This window comes from Bos indicus, chromosome 27 (genome assembly GCF_029378745.1).
Source record: "Bos indicus isolate NIAB-ARS_2022 breed Sahiwal x Tharparkar chromosome 27, NIAB-ARS_B.indTharparkar_mat_pri_1.0, whole genome shotgun sequence".
Lineage (NCBI taxonomy): Eukaryota > Metazoa > Chordata > Mammalia > Artiodactyla > Bovidae > Bos > Bos indicus.
Window position 1 is genome coordinate 37,608,834 of NC_091786.1, and position 16,559 is coordinate 37,625,392.

The window sequence follows — 16,559 nt, forward strand, 5'->3', positions numbered from 1 at the left end:
TTCTGTTGTATCAATATATCAGCTATCCTTCTCAATGAACAATCTAATAAGTGCGCTTCTGTTTTCTTCTTCAACCCACTTGCTAATAGACATGAGTAGAACAAGCTCAAAGGTCAGAGCCCTACAAAAATTCAGTGTCCTGTTTTGGTATACATTAAAACATAATCAGTACTCCTGGGAATGACTTGTCAATCAGTTATAAACTCAGCAGATAGTAAATCTGCTATCTTCTGGTCATCAGTTCCCCACTATGCCCACAAGTGCATCACCAAGTACCGTGTAAGTATTCTACTGAAATCAACATAATGTCACCCTAATTCAGAAACTAACCATGCAGAAGTAAAAGAGAACGCTCACACCCTGTTCAATAATCCTTTCTTAATTTTTAGAAGAAACGAAAAGATCTGTAGTTTTTGGAATTAATCTCTTTTCTATTTTATACTTTTTTGCTCATTTCTGTTTTCAGTGATACATATGAAATTAACCTCTATTTGTCAGTATTTACATTTCTAGTTTATTACCTTGTCTCTTGTACTGGCATATAGACATCTGAGATCTTTATTATTCCTGATTCTACAACAGTAACTTTAATTCTAATCTTAAGTCCCTCTACACTGTCCAAGGTATTTTTTGGCCCCAGGTTTTTTCATTTAAACATGAAAATATATTTGTGCCTATTGTATCAGCTGCAAGTTGATGAGTTCAATTATGAAAATCACATGTTAAAACTGTGACAGTCCAACAGAAAATATTAACATTTCATTCAAAATATGGATGACAAATTTAAATTTTTTCTGACTGGACAACGTTGATGACAGGAAAACAAAATACCTTAATACGTTTCACAGTCACTGAAGTCTAGCACTTCCTTTTCACATTAAGTATTGACCATTACTAGACACAGTCAGTCAGTTGCCCTTGGAAATATGCATTATCTCAATTCTTTTGTCCTTTAGTCTCACCTGAAAAGTGCATATACCAGGGTAGCAATCAAAGCGAGACTGACCACAACCGCCACGAGTACTTGGTCACTTACTCCTTCTATGACTGAATCATCATCCAGTTTCAAACTTTGAACTTCACCTTGATATTTGGCCATTCCAGGTCTAAAAGGAAAAGAAACAAGATGAAAATTACAAACACTACAGTGAAAATGAAATATATCCATTAAAAACAACACAAATGTAGCTGACCTCTTTTAGTGCCCACTTGCAGTAGGTTGCATTAGAAGATAACTCCAGCAGTTGAGTTTTTTGGGTTTTTTTTTAATTATTAAAGAATAGGACTTCCCTGCTGGTCTACTGGTTAAAAATCCGCCTGCCAATGCAGGAGACAGAGATCCGATCTTTGATCTGGGAAGATCCCAGCCGCCACAGGGCAACTAAGTCCGTTGAGCCACAACTACTGAGCCCGTGAGCCTAGGGCCCGTGCTCTGCAACGAGAGTAGCCTCCGCTTGCTGCAACCAGAGAAAGCCCGCATGCAGCAATGAAGGCCCAGCATCGACAAAAATAGAGTAAAAAATAAAAAGTGTTAAGGAATAAAGGGCATTCCTCACGCCCAGGGGCTCTTTCCTTACTCCTGAACACCACATGCATTCCCCATGTAGATCACACCCCATCCTGTCCCTCACGGCACTGAATGAACATCATGGAATGTACCAGCACGGACAGGGAAGGAAAGACACTATCTGCTTCTGCAAACGTTCCTGCCCTACCTGGCATGCTGTCCTGTACACAGCAGGACCTAACAAATAGGAGCGACTTACCTTACTTACGGTGTTGGTAACTTGAAAAGTTAAAAGACCATAGAACACACAGCCTTTGATAGCTATCCTGAGACTACTTGAATTAATAAAACTTCTGGTGCTTGGAAAACTACTGGTCTCAGCTGGGACTAAGCTCAGCTTATGGTTCAGAATTCTGTGACCTGCTTGGCAGTCAGAATGACTCTCAGGTTGAATTTCCTTATGAAGAGACAAGGCAACATACAAAAGGATCCTTCCCAGTTGAGAAAGTTATCACTCAACTGGAGGAAAACAATACCCGATTTCTGTAAGTATGAGGGAAATTAGCCAGACCACATCAGAGTCCAAATATCACAGGTAATTCCTATTTCTTTCAGATGACAAACACTGAAGTTACTTAAAATCTCATAAGACACCGAAAGGGAAATAAAGGCAATAAATATTCAATGACATCTATACAACTGTTTATAAATAAAATCCTCTATGTGTATAATGTACTGCCCTGAAAATAGCTTTATTCAATGGCATCATTAATCAGGTGAGTTTCTGTTCAAAGGAAACTTTGAGTGTGAAAGTCTTAACACTTTAGAAAAGGACCTGAAAAACTAGTAAGAAAATGAATGACCTCTCACGGAAGAAACTTAAGCAAACAAACAGATCAAAGACAGCTATCATCGGCTTTACACATAGTAATGGCCTGATGCATCAGGAACTTTCTAATGACAGGTTTTGAGTAATCTTAATGAAAGCACACACCAGGAACTCAGAGAAGGAGTTTTCACCTCAGGATTTTATTCAAAAGAACACTCAGATGAACAGCCAACTGAAGAAAACAGCCTCCAACAATCTCAGGGTGGCCACGCGGACAATTTAGATTTGTATTATGGCCAGGTTTCCTCTGTTTAAATTGAGATGCTGGGCCGTGTCAGAAGTCCTAAGGGCATGAGGATGACTCACATCTGCTCAGAGATAAGCAAATGTTATCCCACGTCAAGATTCCCAGCCTCTAATTACTCAATCAGGTTGCTAGGATTCTCTCATATGCTGTACATGTAGGGAGTTTATTACTTTGTACTTAAAAAAAAAAATGGGTTGCATTTGTTTCTGTATTCTTCCAGGTGTAATCAGTGATAAGGTGACTAAATTCTACTGTATAAACTATATATATATATTTGTGTGTATACACACACACACAATATATTCCTTTTTTATTGGAGTATAATGCTTTATGATGTTGTGTCAGTTTCTGCTGTACAATCATGTGACTCAGCCATAGGTATACCTATATCCCCTCCCTCTTTCCCCTTGAGCCTCCCTCCTCCACCCCCATCCCCCTCCTCTAGGTCATCACAAAGCCCCGGGATCAGCCGTGCTATACGGCAGGTTTGCCAATAACTGTTTTACACACGGCAGTGTATGTATGTCAAGCCCAATCTCCCAACTCATCCCACCCTTCCCTATAACTGAATCGCTTTACTGTACCCCTGAAACTAACGTTGACATTGCAAATCAACTACAGTTTTCAATAAAAATATACGCACACACTCTACTGAATAAATATATGACTTCTACCAGTGCCACCCTTAAGATTCTGCTTTCTTCACATTTTCGAGAGCTCAGAGATCCAGGATACTTTGAGTGTTGCAGGATCATGCAATGTTATTTGCACCATCTTCTAGCAAAAGTGTCCAATGTTGTTGAAACGAAGAGTCACTTTTTATTTCCACAAATTCTAGTGTCACTGAAGAAGGTGCCTGGGCTGAGAGAGGGTGGGAAGGGCAGAGACAACTGGGAAGTTTCACAGAGGAACCTGTGGTCCTTTCGGCTGCGCTTCCTCGCCATGTGGAAACACCAGCCCTCACACGGACAACTGCTAGCGGTGTCTGATCGGCTTGTTGGGGGTTTCAATAGTTAACTTCCGCCAGCAGTCTCTCTTATCATCAAAGTCAAAAAAAAGGACCTGTAGGAGTTAGTGGCTCAGCAATGAGGTATTGATCCACCACTTCAGTTTGGAAAGAGGCATTACAGGGGATAAACAATAAAAAGAAATAAAATCATCTACTTGAAGAGATGACTTGAAAATGAGTTCCAACGTCAACCTGAACTCCAGTCCTCCAGGTTCTACTGGCCCGAGACAAAACAGTACTTCTGACTGTAACTGAGGGCGCGGGTTCTCAGCTGGAGCCCAGGCACCGTGAGGAGGCATGGAGGCCCAGAGTTTGGCTCCAATTCTGCTGTCACTTAAATCTCTCAGGACCGCTCATTTTCTGCAAAAGGAAAAGGCTGGGATTTGAGGATTTCTTAATTTCCTTTTACCACCACACTTCTCTGAATCGGAGTTTTTTGGAATTAAAAAATAAATAAAAAGGCAGGAAAGGTAAACAGCAAAGGTTAAAACGCTTACAAGTGGGCAGCTGGCCTGGGAGAGCCAGATTCGTATCTTTCCCAGGATAAAATTCTACAGTCTGAATTCTTTGCCAGGATGTATTACTTTAATAATAAACACAAAGGCCAGTGCCTGCTTCCTCCCTTCAGGGATGAAAGTTAGGCTTCACTGCTCAAAGATTTAAGACGTCTACCATTCTTTCCAAGCACCTTAGAGACTGCTGGTTTCCAGGAGGTGGGCACCTTCTGGAGACCTCAGTGACAGGCCCGACAGGGCCTCGCACTAAACACACTACTTGCTTGAAACCCCAAGGAAAGGGTATGAAATTTATAAAACACGGTATCTCATCTATTTCATAGGATCCTGCTAAATGAAAACAAGTGATCAGTACTCTGTCTTAAACTATTTGAGATTTACAGAAACAAAACACATCGATCTTGGGAATGGTGTTGGTAACTGATAGAAGAGGAACTGATTTCCGCACTGGCTTCATTATTGCTTAGCTGGCCAAGGCTTATCGAGTAGCTTAATATATTGAAGAAAAACGAGTTTCGCAGTCAGACAACTGCGTACTCGTGCAAAATCTGGGTCTCAGCTTCCTCATAAGTAAAATACGTAAAATTAACAAACTATGTTGAACTTTTTTGGCAAAAAAAAAAACAAAAAACAACAACACACTTGTTTTGTGGAGTTGATGAGATAATAGGTAAAACATGTGGCATGTTGGCAGGCTCTCAATAAATGGAAGCTACGATACTTTGATTACTATTATTAACCATCTTCAATGAGTCCATGGAACCATGATAAAACTTAGCCACGCCTTCCCCACAACTGCACTGAGCAGCATCCCAAGCCCTCTTTAATCAGAGCTCTAAGTATGTGTTTCTTGGGAGGACTGGATAAATTTGGCACATTGCCACGAAGGACAGCACCGTGTTTACGTGAAGCTGATAAAACAGCTGTAGATGAGAACTAGCCTCCAAGGAACCAGAGAAAGAGAGCTAAGACAAGTCCCACTTGATTCCCTTTGATCTTTTCCAAAGCTTTCAGGAAAAAAACAACACAGACAAACAAAGGAAGTGTAGGAAATTCCATAACTTCAAAGGAGAAAACTCAATGTCTTTTTACCCAAATTCATGTAGAAACATGGCTTTTGCAGACAAGTACTCACATGCAAGAAGTTTTTAATATGATTTCCTTCATGGAGGGAAATCGCAGCTACCGAATGGAACACTCAAGAACACATCACGCACAAGTGCATTGTGGGTGAGCCATCAAACCTGAGACCTGGGAGGCCGAGGTCAAAGGCCTGAGAAAGGGAGCAGGTGGAGCAAAGATGCTCACGTGGGACAGGCCTTCCAGAAAGGATCCACATTCCAAGAAAGGCTGCACAGGAGGGCAAACCAACTTGCTGACTTCACTTGCCTAACAAGGCAGACGGTCACTTAACAGCGCCAGGGAGCCTACAGATATAACCTAGCTCAGAATGTAGAAACTCTGGTTCCACAAAGGTCCAGAGGCACCAACAGAGGAAACAAGGGCGGGTGAGGTACATTTTATCACTTCTAAAGGTTTCTCTGCCTTTAAAATAAAATGCTGTAGGGGAGAATATTTAAAACACCGCTGAGAAGACTTCCGGTAAGATTTTCTACATTCACAAAATGAAAAATCTGATAACCGGTACTCTGAAAAGCATCACTAAAAACTCAATGCTGGGACTTCCCTGGTGGTCCAGGGATTAAGAATTTGCCTTGCAATACAGGGGATGCTGGTTCAATCCCTGGTCAGGGAACTAAGACCCTACAGGCCGCAGGGTAACTAACACAACCTACTGAGCACACGTGCCATAACTAGAGATCCTGCTTGCCTCAACAAGATTCCCTGTGCTGCAGCTAAAACCTGATGCAGCCAAATATACATATGTGGAAAACAAACAAACAAACAAACCCAATGGTGTCTTGGCAGTTCCGAAAGCTCAATGACAAAACCTAATCTTAATGGGTAAAGGGAGCTCCAAAACCTAGTTTTAATGAGAAAAGGGGGCTCCAGGAACCGCAAACCAAAGAAAGGTGTGTGCTGGGAAGCTAATTTTGCTGCACCACAAATAAAAGTCTGGCATCATGCAGTAAAGTTATGCATACCCTATACCTCAAAAATTCTAGGATTCAAAGGCATCTATTCCCCCCAAAAACTTACACGTGGCACCAGTCTATAGAGATAAGAATGTTAGAGCACTGTTCTTAGCCGCAAACTACAAGTGCAAAATTTGCCCAACGACAGTAGCGTGGACAGACGGTTATATTCAGAGTGAAGTACTAGACAGCGGTGAAAACTACCTATGGATCTACACAAACTTACTAGGAATGAAAAGCCACGAAATGACACACACAATTTCGCAGAAGTTCAAAAGCAGGCAGAGTAAAAACGGCGTGGTCTAGGTATGCAGACGTCGGTGGGCAAGCTATAAAGAAAAAGCAAGAAAGTGAGTATCACAGAAGTCAGTGGACGGAGGAGGGAAGGTGCTCAGAAAAGGAACAGGAGGTGGGGGAGGCAATGCTGTTTTTTTCACCTGCCTGTTTATTACTAACTAGTCTTTAGGCACGCACGCTGTGCGTGCACTTTCCTGCACACGGTGTCTCGCCTAATGATTCATCGGTAACGCTGCAGAGGGTGCATGCTCAGGAACGGGGCGGGGGGTGGGGGTGAAGGCCAGTCCCCTGGCCACTGGGCAAGGAGGGCCAGGCCGCGGTGCTCCGGGGGGTGGGGAGGACCGGCGGCACCACGCTCCCCCCACCCCGCCGCCCCCCCCAGTCCCCTGCCTCCCGGGGCCCCGAGGTCCGCGCGCCCCGAGCTCGCCACGTTGGCCGTCCGGCGCGGGCGCCCGGGGCCTCCCGCCGTCCCGCCCGGGCCCGGGGCCCCGCCGGCGCTCAGCCGCGCGTACCTCTGCAGCGCCGGGGACGCCTCGTAGCTCCCGGCGACCGAGGCGCGGAGTGTTTCCGGGGCCGCCCGCCGCCCCCGCGGCACCACTGGCCGCGGCCCCCGCCTCCTCCTCCTCCCGCGGGCCGGGGCGCGGGCGCGGCGCACGCGCGCTGCGCGCTTCCGTGCGCGGGGGCGGCCGGCGGGCGGCAGGCAGGCTGGGCCGTGCGCGGCGCGGGCCGGCGGGCGGGGCGCGGGCCGGGCGAGGCGGCGGCGGCGCGCCGGTGACGCTGCGGGAGCCGCGGCGGCCTCCAGCGCCGGGCGGAGTCGGCGGCCGCGCGGAGGACGCAGCCCGGGCCGCGCCGCGGGCCTTCAGGCGGGGCGGGGCGGCCGGAGCCGCGGCGGGAAGATGTTCAACGTGGAGACCCTGGAGCGGGCGGAGCTGTGCGAGAGCCTCCTCACTTGGGTAGGTGGGCGACGCGCTCCGGAGGGGGGGCCCCAGACCTCCGCCAGGCCGCCGTCCCGGGGCACCCCCCCCCCCCCACCCCGCGCCCGGCCGGCGCTGCCGTCACATCCGGGGAGCGGAGCCCCCGGTGCTGGGCGGAGGCCCGGGGCGGCCGCGGGGACTGGGGGTGGGGGGGCTCCCGGGACCCCGGCCCGAAGCTCCCGCCTTTGTTGTCACGCTGGCAGGACGGCGCAGCCCCGGGCGGGGCGGGGCGCGGGGAGGCGGGCAGGGGGGCTTCCACGGAGGCCCATTCCGGGCATCCGGGAGGAAGGGAGAGGCGCTCGGGATGGAAATAAATCCGCAAGGCTGGGGGATCTGGGCGTCAGTAGTGGGAGTCGACATTTGCGGAGGGGTTGGTGGGGAGCGCCACGCTGTGGCATTCTCAATTTTCAATTATTAAATGTTGATGAAAATTCTTACATGTGCCTATAAAGGTGTTCCGTTCTCACGCCGAAAGCCGTGCCTGTAGCAGCCTTTTCCACAGCTGGACATTAACACCCAAGCTTGAGTGTTTCTCCTAAGTGTGTTGTCAGTACCTGGGGTGTGCGTGTGCGTGTGTGTGTATATCTGCAGAGCCACGGGATAAACCCGGTACTTCTTTTGGGGAGAGTTCGTTTCACTCACTACTAAAAAACGTTAAATATCTCTTTTAGTATCACTTTTAGAATGAAGCACTAATATATTTATGGAGGTGACTACAGCGTATGTATTAATGCTCAAGGTAAGAAACAGATGCCAAACGGATTATATTTAGCGGTGCCTTGGGTGATGAGCTTGGATTGTGGACTTGAGTCTCCTACGTGGGGGGGGGGACCTTCGAGTGGAAGGGTTACTGGGGCACTGCCCTAGGCTGGTTGTAACAAATGTAGTGAAAATCGTCTGAGATTGTCATAATTTGTCTTTCATCACAGATCAAGTTGTGTTTTCTGAAACAATATGTACCGCGATAGAGGGGTCTGTTTTAGTGACTTTTGCATTTGGCCGTTCTTGGAATTTCAAATTGTTTGCAGTAGTATATAGTTCACACAGCTTACAGCTAGAGTAAGGTGCAACTTCACGTGGGGAAATGGGTTTCACGGCCATATTTTAGGGCAGAGACAAAGTTGATAAGGTGCATAATGTGGCCAGAGTTTGACTGGGAGGACAGAGATAAAGGAAAGAATCACCACATTCTTTGATTTTGTGGAAGGACTGGATTTGGCAGAGGTTGTAAACAGAAGGTGGGGGATCTGAAAATGAGCATTTTTGGTCTGTACCTCCCTCAGTGCTAGAAAGAAAAAAGCCAAGAGGGCAAAGATGAAGAAAGGTATTAAATCTGAAATAGGGCTACATTGTTTAAAGTTTGGAAAGACAAGTCAGGGAGAAAAGGTGTGTTTGAAGGGCATCTGCCAAAAGGCGGTGATCAGTGCAGTGATTTGGGTGAGAAGTGCTAGTAAAAGTAACAGAGGAAGAATCACAGAGGGAAGTTTGAAGGGGTGCTAACAAAAGCACGTCATGGCAGCATCTGTTTAAAATGTGGTAAGTTGTTAAGAAAATGGAGATCATCAAGGTGATCAGCTCCACAGAGTGGTCAAAGGATCTGGCTTTGTAGAAAACAGCCTTTTTGAAATTTCACTGGAAGGTCATCAAGGAAAGTTTCTAGGGGGAAGATAAGAGATTATCAATGACAAAACTGGAGGGCAGAGTCCAAACAAAGATAATCAATTCTAAGACTTGGAAACATTTTTAAAACATTGTACGTTGAATCCTTTCCAAGTAAAGTTGAGTTTAACGCTGGGCTTGTTCTTCTAGTTGTTATTAAAAATGTGGAAAATGTCTGAAGTAGCTGATAATGTGCATTTACTCCAGTAGCTCCCCTCCTGACTGAAGGCCGGATTAATGCCAAAGACAATTCCAAAATGAAAAGTGAGGAAAGAAAATGTATACTGTACATTCCTCAGAAAAGACTGCCCCCCATATTTGAAATAATCTGCTCTATTTTGTATGAAGTTCTAGCCAACCTGGTTGTGCAATTGCTCTGCGCACAGCAGGTGAAAAGGTAACCGCCCCGCTCAGCAAGATGCAGGCACTTGTCAGTGACACAGAAGACCCGAGAGCTGGAAGTTCAGCCTAGGTCAGGCAGTCCTTGAGCTTCATATATGGCTACAGTCTCCACATTCAGTCACTGAAGATTGTAACTATGGTCCTGAATATCAAATAAGAGCTTATTTTCACTCCACAGCATTTAGATTGAGACGAGGTATATAGTACATATTAGAAGTTCTTCCACCAGAAATAGTTGAACTAATGCAGAAAACTAAGATCATGGCATCTGGTCCCATCACTTCATAGGAAATAGATGGGGAAACAGTGGAAACAGTGTCAGACTTTTATTTTGGGGGGCTCCAAAATCACTGCAGATGGTGATTGCAGCCATGAAATTAAAAGACGCTTACTCCTTGGAAGGAAAGTTATGACCAACCTAGATAGCATATTCAAAAGCAGAGACATTATTTTGCCAACAAAGGTCCGTCTAGTCAAGGCTATGGTTTTTCCAGTGGTCATGTATGGATGTGAGAGTTGGACTGTGAAGAAAGCTGAGCACCGAAAAATTGATGCTTTTGAACTGTGGTGTTGGAGAAGACTCTTGAGAGTCCCTTGGACTTCAAGGAGATCCAGCCAGTCCATCCTGAAGGAGACCACTCCTGGGTGTTCATTGGAAGGACTGATGCTGAGGCTGAAACTCCAGTATTTTGGCCACCTCATGCGAAGAGTTGACTCATTGGAAAAGACTCTGATGCTGGGAGGGATTGGGGGCAGGAGGAGAAGGGGACGACAGAGGATGGATGGCTGGATGGCATCACAGACTTGATGGACATGAGTTTGGGTGAACTCCAGGAGTTGGTGATGGACAGGGAGGCCTGGCGTGCTTCGATTCATGGGGTCGCAAAGAGTCGGACACAACTGAGCGACTGAACTGAACTGAATAGCATCAAGGCACTTGAAAGGATAACTGTAGCCACCTGTACAGAATTCATGTCTGTGGGACGTCTGATTGCCCCAAATGCTGGCTAAATTCACTGTTGTATCAGAGGTTAGCCCCAGAACCAAAAGTTCCACATTTTTGTTGAAAGAGCAGTGTTTGTTAAGAGACAAAGTATCATCCTACCTAGGGAAAATAGTTGCAGCTTAAATTCAGAATCAAAGTGGATGCACCAAGCAAGTTCAGCAGGACGTGCTGGAAAATTTCCACTCTCTCTGTCTCCCCACCCTCTTGAGTCAAAATGCACTCTTACCTGTTAGAAAAAGTCTGCCCTACCTAGTACACCTATCAGGCCTCCTTTCTCAAGCAGTGCAGGAAACGATTGCTCTTTCCTAGGGTTAAGAGAGTGAAAAACCAGAAAGAGTCAAGAATGCCCCCAATTAATGGCAGGAGGCTAAGTGAACAGGAACCATCCCCACACAGTGACATCAACACACCCTTGTGAATTTTCCCATGCAGTGGCCTGTGAAACGGCGCACCTGCGCTTACAGTTAGGAAGGGTGTGTTTCTGTGGTGCTCTCTCCCCGGTTCCACTCGCTCTGCCCTTCTAACTCTGTTCTGCTTACCATTGGTGTCCTCTACTGGAGGAATAAAGGAGTCAGATGTACAAAAAGACATAGTTTTTAAAAGCTTTAACTTTCTTATTTTTTTTCCTAAGTAGAGGGCCAGTTTAACCTGTTTAGAGTATAGGTTCTGAAATTTGACCACCCGGGTTCAAATCCTGACTTGGCTGCATACTAACTGTGGGTAACTTTGGACGCGGAACTTTACCTGTGTTCAGATTGTATTCAGGGTGACACTGACAAGTGTTTCCTATGCATTTAGTATGGATCAACATAATTGCAGGGCTCATCAAACTACTGGTTGCCAGGTCCGGATTCCAGAGCCTGTAATTCGGGAGGGCTGGGCTAGGATCTGCTACTCTGCATTTCCAACAGGTTTCCAGGTGGTGCTGTTAGTGACCTGAGCCCCCACGCTGAGAACCACTGCTCCAGAGCAGGGTTTGTTAGCCTTAGCATTGTGGCCAGTTGGGACTGGATCACGTTGGTCGTGGGCACTGCCCTGTGCTTCCCGTAGGAGGTTTAATAGTAAAAGCATCCCTGGTCTGTACCTTCTGGATACCAATAGCTCCCACTCAGTTGTTACAACTAGAAATTTCTCATAGGGAGCAAGATCTCTCCCGGTTGAGAATCACTGCTGTGGAGACAGTCATTCCAGGTGAGCTCAAGCTTTCCCCTTCTCATGATTTTGTGGGGGTGGTGAGGTGGAGCTCCAGTTGGTGTTAATAGAGCTTCTTGGAATTAAAAGAGAGGTTATGACCCTTGAGGCAGAGTTTCATGCCCTAATGTGGTTGCCTGCAATTACCTTTAAATTTTAGTCTACTACTATCCTGAAACACGCTGCAGATGTTAACTCAAGAGTTTACGAGAACTGGTAGGTGACAGATTTTTTTTTTTTTTTTAAATACCCATATCACAAAGTTCTTTTGAGGTGCACAATTCAGTGCTCTTTGGTGTGATCACAGATTGTGCAACCATCACTGCTGTCTAATTCCAAGTACATTTTTATCGCATCGGAAGGGAATTCTGCAGAGAGAGTCTGTCTGGGACTTGCATTTACTTTTATGTCAAGGCAGAGATGGACACCCTCACTAGCAGCTAAAAAACCTCAAGAGCCAACTCAGAAAATAATTGTTTGGAAGCCACATTTAAAAAATTAAAATGAAAATAGTTTTAAGTCCCACGAGAGAAACAGATAGAGTCTTACAAGTAAATTACTTGCGTTATTGAATTGCTTGCTTTATTGAGTTTTTTTCTTCTGATTGCCCAGTGGCAGTTTTCTGATCTTTCATCCTTTGCATTTGGTAGTGCTTTGGATCAGAAGGCTCCACCTGCCAAACTGGTGCCCTAGCACAGAAGATTATTTGGTGAACTTGTTAAAAATAGACTGTCAGTCCTCTCCAACTTCCCAGTTGATTGAGTGTACACCCAGGTCTGGGAATTACTGCGTAAGGCTTTTACAGGTACCTAATGTCCATCTGTTTTCTTGTTCATTCTTAAAGATCCCCTCCAGAAGCTATTTCTCCCAATTCCAAGGTTGAAAAGCTGGTGTTACGAGAGGTAAAATGGCATACCCGAGGTCACACGGCCAGCAAATTAGGCACAAACCTGGAGATGGAGTTAGTTCTTTTGTTTTTTGAGGGGAGGGGGACAGCCACGCGGCAGGTGGGATCCTTTTTCCCCAACTAGGGATCAGACCCGTGCCCCCTGCTTTGGAAGCGTGGAGTCTTAGCCACTGGACTGCCAGCGGAGTCGCTGGAGTTACTGTGTACCTTCCGAGCGTGCTCAGTGAGAGGTCTTCTGGGTCAGGCTGGGGGTCAGGAGATGAGTGAGGTGTGCACTCGCCCGCTGCTCTTTTTTATTCTAAGCCTGCAAGAAAGAAATGTATTCAGCAACTGTAGGATGACAGTGTGGACTTAGTTCTTTTTAAACTAGTCAATACATTGTTACCACCACATTATCATTGAGAAGGCGGCCGGCGAGGGTGTGGAGTAAAATTCAGTGTCATTTCCTACAGGTGATGTTTATCAGGTCCATTTATTCATTTACTAACAATATATTGAGCCTCTGCCACCCATAAGGTTAATGTCGGGGGGCCTGACAGGCCCTCTTTCATCACCTCTCCCAAATAGACATCCGAGTGAAAACCACTTGCTACGCAATCTTTTAACTCATTTCCTTAGTTCCCGCCGTGTAACCATCTCCACCAACCAGGCTTTGCGGAAAATGTGAAGAAGCTACTGACTGCACTTCTTCATCATTCTTGGTTTAAAGATTTGATAGATGGCACGGCGCAGAGACGTGGACACTGCCCCGCTGTGGGACAGTGGATTGCTGCAGCATTTAACACGGGCAGCTTGGCGATATTCATTAGAAACTTTGAAAGGTTCGCACTCTTTGGTCCAGCAAATTTACTTCTAGGAATATGACCCTGTAAGTAAAACGTATTGAAGGCAGATGGTCCGCTGAGCATTATTTGCAATGTTTCCATGGTCGTTACCTGGTTTGACCTCAGCTGTGTTAACATGCAGTCAAGGCTATGGTTTTTCCAGTAGTCATGTATGAATGTGAGAGTTGAACCATAAGGAAAGCTGAGCACCGAAGAATTGATGCTTTTGAACTGTGGTGTTGGAGAAGACTTGAGAGTCCCTTGGACTGCAAGGAGATCAAACCAGTCCATCCTAAAGGAAATCAGTCCTGAATATTCGTTGGCAGGATTGATGCTGAAGCTCCAATACTTTGGCCACCTGATGTGAAGAACTGACTCACTGGATAAGACCCTGATGCTGGGAAAGATTGAAGGCAGGAGGAGAAGGGGATGACAGAGGATGATATGGTTGGATGGCATCACCAACTTGATGGACATGAGTGTGAGCAAGCTCTGGGAGTTGGTGATGGACAGAGAAGCCTGGTGTGGTGCAGTCCGTGAGGTTGCAAAGAGTTGGACACAACTGAGTGACTGAACTGAATTGAACTGTGTTAACATATAAACCTGTTATGTTAACACAGGCCTCCCTGCCTCCTCCATGCAGGCCTTTCTTCGTGCTGCTGCTGCTGCAATCCTTGTACTATGCAGATGGCTCAGCCTCCCTCTCCTGCCTAGAATCCTTTGCCTGTTCCCCTTGCTCTGAGGATAAAGTCCTAACGTGGCTTGTGAGGATCTGCAGGATGGTGCTTCCTTCTTTAACCGCGTCTTCCACCATTTACCCTCTTCCCTGTTCTATCCTCTGATGCCCGTACTCTTCCGTTTTACTAACCTATAAACTGCGAAGCACAGCCTTTATCTGTTCTCAGAGATTATTTCTTTCCAAGTCCTGGTTGCAGTACTGAGTAGAATCATTGTTGGCTCAGTGTGTTATCTTGCTCAGAAATAACAAGTGTGGCTACTGATTCTCAGCTATATCATGTTGTAATTCATGATATGTTTCAAATCAAAGTGAATTGAGAATATAACCCAGCTGTGGCTGTGATTTCTACGTATGTAGAAAGCTGTTTTGGTTCTTTCTTTTCTCTGGCTGCGCCCCTTGCAGCATGCAAAATCCTGGATCCCCAACCAGGGATGAGATCCGTGCCCCTAGCAGTGGACGTGCAGAGTCTTAACCCCTGGGCCACCAGGAAGTCCCCCATGATACGTTGGTTCTGAGTGAAAGAAATCTCAGCTTGGCAAGATGTAAAGAAGGGATGGATCTCGCATCACAGGAGGCTCTGAGGTTTAGTTTGGTGGCTCAATTTTGGCCTGCAGGACCGCATTCTTCCTGTTCCTCTTCTCTGCCATTTACTGCATTGGCCTCATCCTAACAGTCACAAGATGCCTGCTCATGGCCATTGAGGCCGCCAGCATCCTTATTCACACCAGGGGAGGTTGGCTTTCCCTCCCTGGAAGCCCACGTAAGCCTCTCTCTGCGTCCGTTTGGTCCAGATTGTCTTTGCCTGAGTGCCCGTGAGCCGGTCACTGGCAGAGGGAATGCAGGTGCCCTGACTCTTAGGTGATTATCTCTGAGGATGCTGAATGCGGGGAAGCTGCCCAGACTCTGCCACAGTTCCTTTTACCAAAAGGAAAAAATTTCACTGCAGCCTGCAGGAAATTCCCCATAAGGGAAAACATTTCTTACTGTTCTGCTGTTTTTTTTTTTTAAAACAGATCTTTATTTAAAACTCCAATCCGCCCAGCTTAGCATTCTCCACCAGCTCAGGGAGCAGAGACCTTCACAGGCTTCCCAGTCTTCTGCTGAGACGCTGCCTTCCTTCGTGGGAGCCTTTGCAGCAGCCGATGGCTGCCCTTTTAGATGTTTGCTTAGCCTTTTTTGCTTCCTTGGTGGCCCTGCCAGTTTCTTCTCATTGAGGCTTCCGAAGTTCAGGTTCTGATTTCCTCTTGGCCATCACATTAGCAAGAGATGCACCCGCTTCAGCCGTCTGGAATTTGAGTGCACGGCAGGGTCTTTTCTTCTGACCGTCCCTTTCTGTGCTTGCTTCTGTAGAGGACAGTCCAGTTGATCTGACGAGGATTCCTCTCGGAGAGGAATGCCAGCTCACATTTTGCATCAAGAAACTGGAAAACCTTCCCATCGGTCCAGGCATAGCGCCCCCCATGCCCTGGGTAGATCTTGAACCCCCTGAAATGGCCCAGCTCCACCTTCAGGACGGCTAATGCCGGGAAGAAGGAAAGATCTGTTCTGCTTTTTTAAAATGTATTCACCTCCAAGATGAGGTAAAGAAGCCTGAGAATTCTGCTGTATGGTTAACCGTGAAATCTTTCTTTTATCCCTCTCTCTTTTCTTTTTCCCCCTTTTTTTCCAGATCCAGACATTTAACGTGGACGCACCATGCCAGACCGTGGAAGATTTAACGAATGGGGTTGTGATGGCCCAGGTTCTTCAAAAGATGTAAGCACAAATCGCTTTATCTTGTTCTGTGTTATGCACATGGATATTTATTAGATGGAAAACATGGGCCAAAAAATAAAGTGTTGGCGTGACCCACGAGTTGCCTGTAGACTGAGAACCGAGAGGCACGTGTGGTTTTGGTGGTCCGTGCTTCTTTCAGCTGCAGGGTGGTTAAGGCTGCAGTCGTTACAGTGCTCCAGCAGTTTGGAATTCTTCATGTGTTTTTTCAGCAAGTGTGGCAGACGTTTTCATGGTAGCATCCCAATTTTGCCATTCTAGAACGCTCTTAAGAGGCTTCCTCTTTCTGTAGGACTCTGCCCAGATGTCTCCTCAGCAAGGTTTATACTTTTTATATTTTATAAATATGTTTCCATTATAAAATAAAGGAAAGGCATGCCCCATGTTCTGTGTCCCTGTTAACCTTCTGTGTGCTTCTAGAGGTAGGCAGCACTATCTCATATGCCATGTATTTGGCTTGTTTGTTTGTTATCTGCTGCCTGTGGAGACACACACACACACACACACACACACACACACTCAAG

General features: G+C 46.3%; 2 protein-coding genes and 1 pseudogene across 9 annotated transcripts in view; 1 reads left to right on the top strand and 2 right to left on the bottom strand.

The window, feature by feature from the left end:
- Positions 1-7,207, bottom strand: part of RNF170 (ring finger protein 170) — a 33,516-nt gene extending 26,309 nt beyond the window's left edge. The window contains exons 1-3 of one of the 4 annotated variants that reach the window (XM_070781509.1): positions 7,073-7,200; positions 6,490-6,592; positions 963-1,106 (exon numbers count right to left, since the gene is read on the bottom strand). In XM_070781509.1, the coding sequence (XP_070637610.1) occupies positions 963-1,099 (137 nt within the window). In that variant the 5' untranslated portion in view covers positions 1,100-1,106; positions 6,490-6,592; positions 7,073-7,200. Of the gene's footprint in view, positions 1-962; positions 1,107-6,489; positions 6,593-7,072 lie in introns of all 4 variants that reach the window. The other 3 variants (XM_070781510.1, XM_070781508.1, XM_070781511.1) reach the window with 3 other exon arrangements.
- Positions 7,208-7,302: 95 nt separating this feature from the next.
- HOOK3 (hook microtubule tethering protein 3) overlaps positions 7,303-16,559 on the top strand; it is an 88,253-nt gene continuing 78,996 nt past the window's right edge. For 3 of the 5 annotated variants that reach the window (XM_019953362.2, XM_070781501.1, XM_070781502.1), the window contains exons 1-2: positions 7,303-7,513; positions 15,932-16,017. In XM_019953362.2, the coding sequence (XP_019808921.1) occupies positions 7,457-7,513; positions 15,932-16,017 (143 nt within the window). In that variant the 5' untranslated portion in view covers positions 7,303-7,456. Of the gene's footprint in view, positions 7,514-8,249; positions 8,274-15,931; positions 16,018-16,559 lie in introns of those variants that run through there. The other 2 variants (XM_070781503.1, XM_070781504.1) reach the window with 2 other exon arrangements.
- LOC139180094 (large ribosomal subunit protein eL24-like) lies at positions 15,306-15,782 on the bottom strand (annotated as a pseudogene).